General features: G+C 38.4%; 1 protein-coding gene and 1 pseudogene across 1 annotated transcript; both read left to right on the top strand.

The window, feature by feature from the left end:
• The first annotated feature begins 3,156 nt into the window (after positions 1–3,156).
• LOC112135964 (small nucleolar RNA SNORA70) lies at positions 3,157–3,283 on the top strand (annotated as a pseudogene).
• On the top strand, positions 3,252–3,733 carry LOC100434821 (large ribosomal subunit protein uL16-like). Its single transcript, XM_009248044.4, has one exon. It carries the CDS (start codon positions 3,252–3,254, stop codon positions 3,645–3,647), a length of 396 nt encoding a protein of 131 aa, XP_009246319.2. The 3' UTR covers positions 3,648–3,733.
• The last annotated feature ends 401 nt before the right edge of the window (positions 3,734–4,134 follow it).

The following is a 4,134-nucleotide window of genomic DNA, read 5'->3' as shown; positions in this document are numbered from 1 at the left end:
CCATTGCATCTGCCTCTGTCTCAGTATTGTTGTTTTAGGCTGTTTCCACAAATCAGATGGCACTACTTCTCCAGATTCTGAACGTTCTACATCTGGGCACAAGATTACCGTTCTTTCATTGTACCATCTCATGCTCAGTCATTGTTACTTAAGCAGGCCACCATGTTGCGGGACTGGTGGGGATGAGCTTGCAGGCTCAGTTGTCAGTGTGAGAACTTTCCCTTTCCTATGACCTTCCAGATGAGGAACTGCTCAGATCACCAGCTGCTTCAGGTTACCAGCCCATACCTGTCTGTCTCACCTCTGACAACCTTGGTAAGTTTTCCTGCCACTGGGACTGATTATTAGAGTTTCTATAAATAGGCATGGTACAACATCTCAGAATATTGACAATAACAATTATTTTTCAAGATTTTTATTAAAGGTGCTAATTATTTCACATTACTTGTTATAATTTTAGGGAGTAGTTATTAAAATTATGTTTTTAATTTCCTGGTCATCTGTCATCAAGCAAGTAGTTATAATTTAAAGGCATGAAAGTTTCTTTTAGCTTTGGTGTCATACCTTGGTCATACCTTTTAGCATATTTAGGTTTATGATCCTCATCTGTGAAATGAAGGAATTGGATTAATATAGCACAATCTAGTTTAGGTTCCTTTTCTGGCATATATCCAGTATGCCAGTACTTCTACAGTAAAAATCATCTCATCATCTTATGTGTTGCATAATAAATAATTTAAAATTCATGAAAAGGCCAATATGTTATTATAGATTATATTCTTAGTAGTATTACCAAAAGTCCCATTTCCTTAGGATAGGCCTGGATTTTATATATTCTCCTGGGATGATGATTATTAGTAGCGCTTTCCATTCTCAAAACTGTTCTAGTTTGGATGATAAATTACATGGTTATCTTAATTGATTGTTTAAATATAATCTTAATAATTATTATACAAAATACATTTTAACTTTTTCCCACTTAACAAGTAACATTTGCTATCAATTTTTTAAAATTTTATTTAGAAATATTTTTTAATTTAAAAAAATTGAAAGATCTGAAATGTAAAATGATATCTATAATATTTAGTTGGGGACTAAATGTATATTAAAATATAGATATAAATGTAACTACTTGTGGCAACATCAACAAAACTGCTTATTTTATGTTTGAATTTCTTGCATTTTACTTTTAAAAACACAAGTGTTTTATTGAAATAATTTTTATATTTTTGTTCCTAAAATATGGGTTCAGAGAAAAGATTTAAGATGTCATTTTCCTAGCCTATGCTCAAATAAAACATTTTGTTATGGATAATATTTAATCCCATTAGACAAAAAACCCAAATTCCATATTATTGGCAAAATAGTTTCCCTTTTAACACTCTAAAAGTAGAATTAGAGAGAACATGATGTGCTATATAAATATTTTGATTAGTTCAATGCAACTGGTGGGTTTGGTTAAAGAAACTCTTAAGGGAATTTATAGAATTATCTCTTTTATGTTTCGTATAAATTTGTATTTCAACATCAGTGTTCTTTTGCTTCCTGTCTTTAACCAATGATCCACCACAGATATAAATTAAACAATGAATAAGAACCAAAACAATTTAAAACTGCGTAATGGTCCAAACCACCATGGATGGTGTTCTGACGATGATACACGGGGTGAGGTCTGACTCATGAGCCGCCGTCCGTGGTGACTTGACATTCTCAGAAGGAAATCCCGAATGTTCTCACTGCATGCTGCTGCAGGCCCTCATGGCAGGGCATCCAGACCACTGGCTCAGGTGCTGGTTGCTCCAGAATCTCTCTTCAGCTGGCCTTTTGCTACTGAACTGTCTGTGAGAACATCACTGCAGGCAGTTTTCTCCAACCATAATTACTGCTGCCAAAGCCACCTCGGACTTGGGAAAGGGTAAACAACTCCACTAGACATGTGCACTCCAGCAGTTGGGCATCTCCTTTTTCTTTAATTTCTCTTAGTAAAGCAGAGGCCAGGAACTACATTTAATCATTTTAAGATTTTTAGGATTTGGAGCATTTTAAAACAGATTGAGCATAATAGAAGGGAAGTACAACTTATACAAAACATCTGAAAATTGCCACCTCTGTTCCAAATCCTTTGGGGATTCCTTATCAGGCAGGTCCTTGCTTTATTCTTGGTTATAGGGGCAGCTCACCCCATACCCAGTCACTAGCACTGGCTGTTACAGTATTGAGGCTTCAGTGCTCATTAAGATGAGTCCCTCACCTAGAAAAGGGAGAGGTTCTCTTTGTCCTCGGTAACTGACATATATTTCCCAAGCCCTCCTTTCTTGTCTCAGGATTTACTTCCTTGTGGGATAATTGATAACAGGAACATCAATTTTATTTTAGGGAAACTTTACTTTCACCCATTGCAGTATATAAAGATCCTGTGGCTGTGTTATGTACATTGGTTTCCCATTGTCAGAGTAGTGTGGTTTTAGACACCACTTTTGAGATGCTAAAAATTCAGTCCCGATGGGACTTGTTCAAATTCAGTTCAGTTTCTCGTCATCAAAAAATCAATCTGTTTTAAGATCTAGTCTTACCCATGAAAACTTTAATAATGGTAGATATCTAAAACATGAGTTAATTACCCCCAAAATGTTTCAGTTTTTTCATTGTTATATTGCCAAAAACCATTCTGGCTATATATATTTTTTAAAGAAGCCATTTGCATGTCCTTTTGTGGTAGAATATAAATTTGGTTAAAATTGGATGACATTTACTTTAATTATCTTCAAAGTATGATGAATTTTTCATGTGTGGAATGTGTGGTCTGATAATTTCTTAGGAAACAACACTCCACTAGAAAGCCTAGAATCTTAGAATTCATCTACTTCATTCTCCTCCTGGTACTGTACTTTCTTCTATAACGTCCCAGGCGAGCTGAGGTCTGAGCTGTGCTGCTCAAGGCTGTCCTATGTGAATACAGATGCAGAGACCCTGTAAGGGTAACAGAGGAAACTGTGAACCCAGGGGAAAAAGATAAACTTGTGGACATATGTGCAAGGAGCAATTTTAAGTATATTGCACTAACCAACTCATGATCTGTAACTTCTTTGTTAAGGAAAAGAATGCATATCTATGTCAAACTTCCACTTCAGAAAGCAGAGGTCAAAATAATGAGTCCTGGGGAATTCAAACTTGTGTTAAGAAAATGTGTCCCAGTGTGCAATGGCTGCAAACAGCAGCTTCCTTGGTAATGTATGCAGTCTGTTTGTTGTATGGGTTGCTCTAAAGGACCTTGGAGACAGTCCTTTCAGATGGATGTTCATGTTTCTGACCTTGCACTACCCCAGTGTAGGCTCCAAACAGGCATGCGAGGTGCCTTTGGAAAGCCCCAGGGCACTGTGGCCAGGGTTCACATTGGCCAAGTTATCATGTCCATCCGCACCAAGCTGCAGAACAAGGAGCACGTGATTGAGGCCCTGCGCAGGGCCAAGTTCAAGTTTCCTGGCCGCCAGAAGATCCACATCTCAAAGAAGTGGGGCTTCACCAAATTCAATGCCAATGAATTTGAAGACATGGTGGCTGAGAAGCAGCTTATCCCAGATGGCTGTGGGGTCAAGTACCTTCCCAGTCGTGGCCCTCTGGACAAGTGGCGGGCCCTGCATTCATGAGGGCTTTCACTGTGCTTCCCCTCTTAATACTCACCAATAAATTCTACTTCCTGTCCACCTAAAAAAAAAAAGAAAAAGAAAAAGAATGCTTTAACTTCAATTACCCGTCTCCCTTATGTACGTTTAGTCTGTTATTTTAGTTTTATCCTGATTCCCTCACATAAACATTATTAGTATATTAAAAAAAAAAAAAAAGAAAATGTGTAAAGCCGGGCATGGTGGCTCACTCCTGTAATCCCAGCACTTTGGGAGGCTGAGGTGGGCGGATCACAAGGTCAAGAGATCGAGACCATCCTGGCCAATATGGTGAAACCCTGTCTCTACTAAAAATACAAAAATTAGCCGGACGTGGTGGTGCACGCTTGTAATCCCAGCTACTCAGGAGGCTGAGGCAGGAGAATTGCTTGAACCTGGGAGGCAGAGATGCAGTGAGCCAAGATCATGCCACTACACTCCAGCCTGGACAACAGAGTGAGACTCCGTGTCA

This window comes from Pongo abelii, chromosome 10, assembly GCF_028885655.2.
Source record: "Pongo abelii isolate AG06213 chromosome 10, NHGRI_mPonAbe1-v2.0_pri, whole genome shotgun sequence".
Classification (NCBI taxonomy): Eukaryota; Metazoa; Chordata; class Mammalia; order Primates; family Hominidae; genus Pongo; species Pongo abelii.
This window is presented reverse-complemented; position numbering and strand designations above follow the sequence as displayed.

Bases quoted from the DNA above. Each gene is read 5' to 3' on its own strand.
- LOC100434821 (XM_009248044.4), top strand. From the start codon at position 3,252: ATGGGTTGCTCTAAAGGACCTTGGAGACAGTCCTTTCAGATGGATGTT.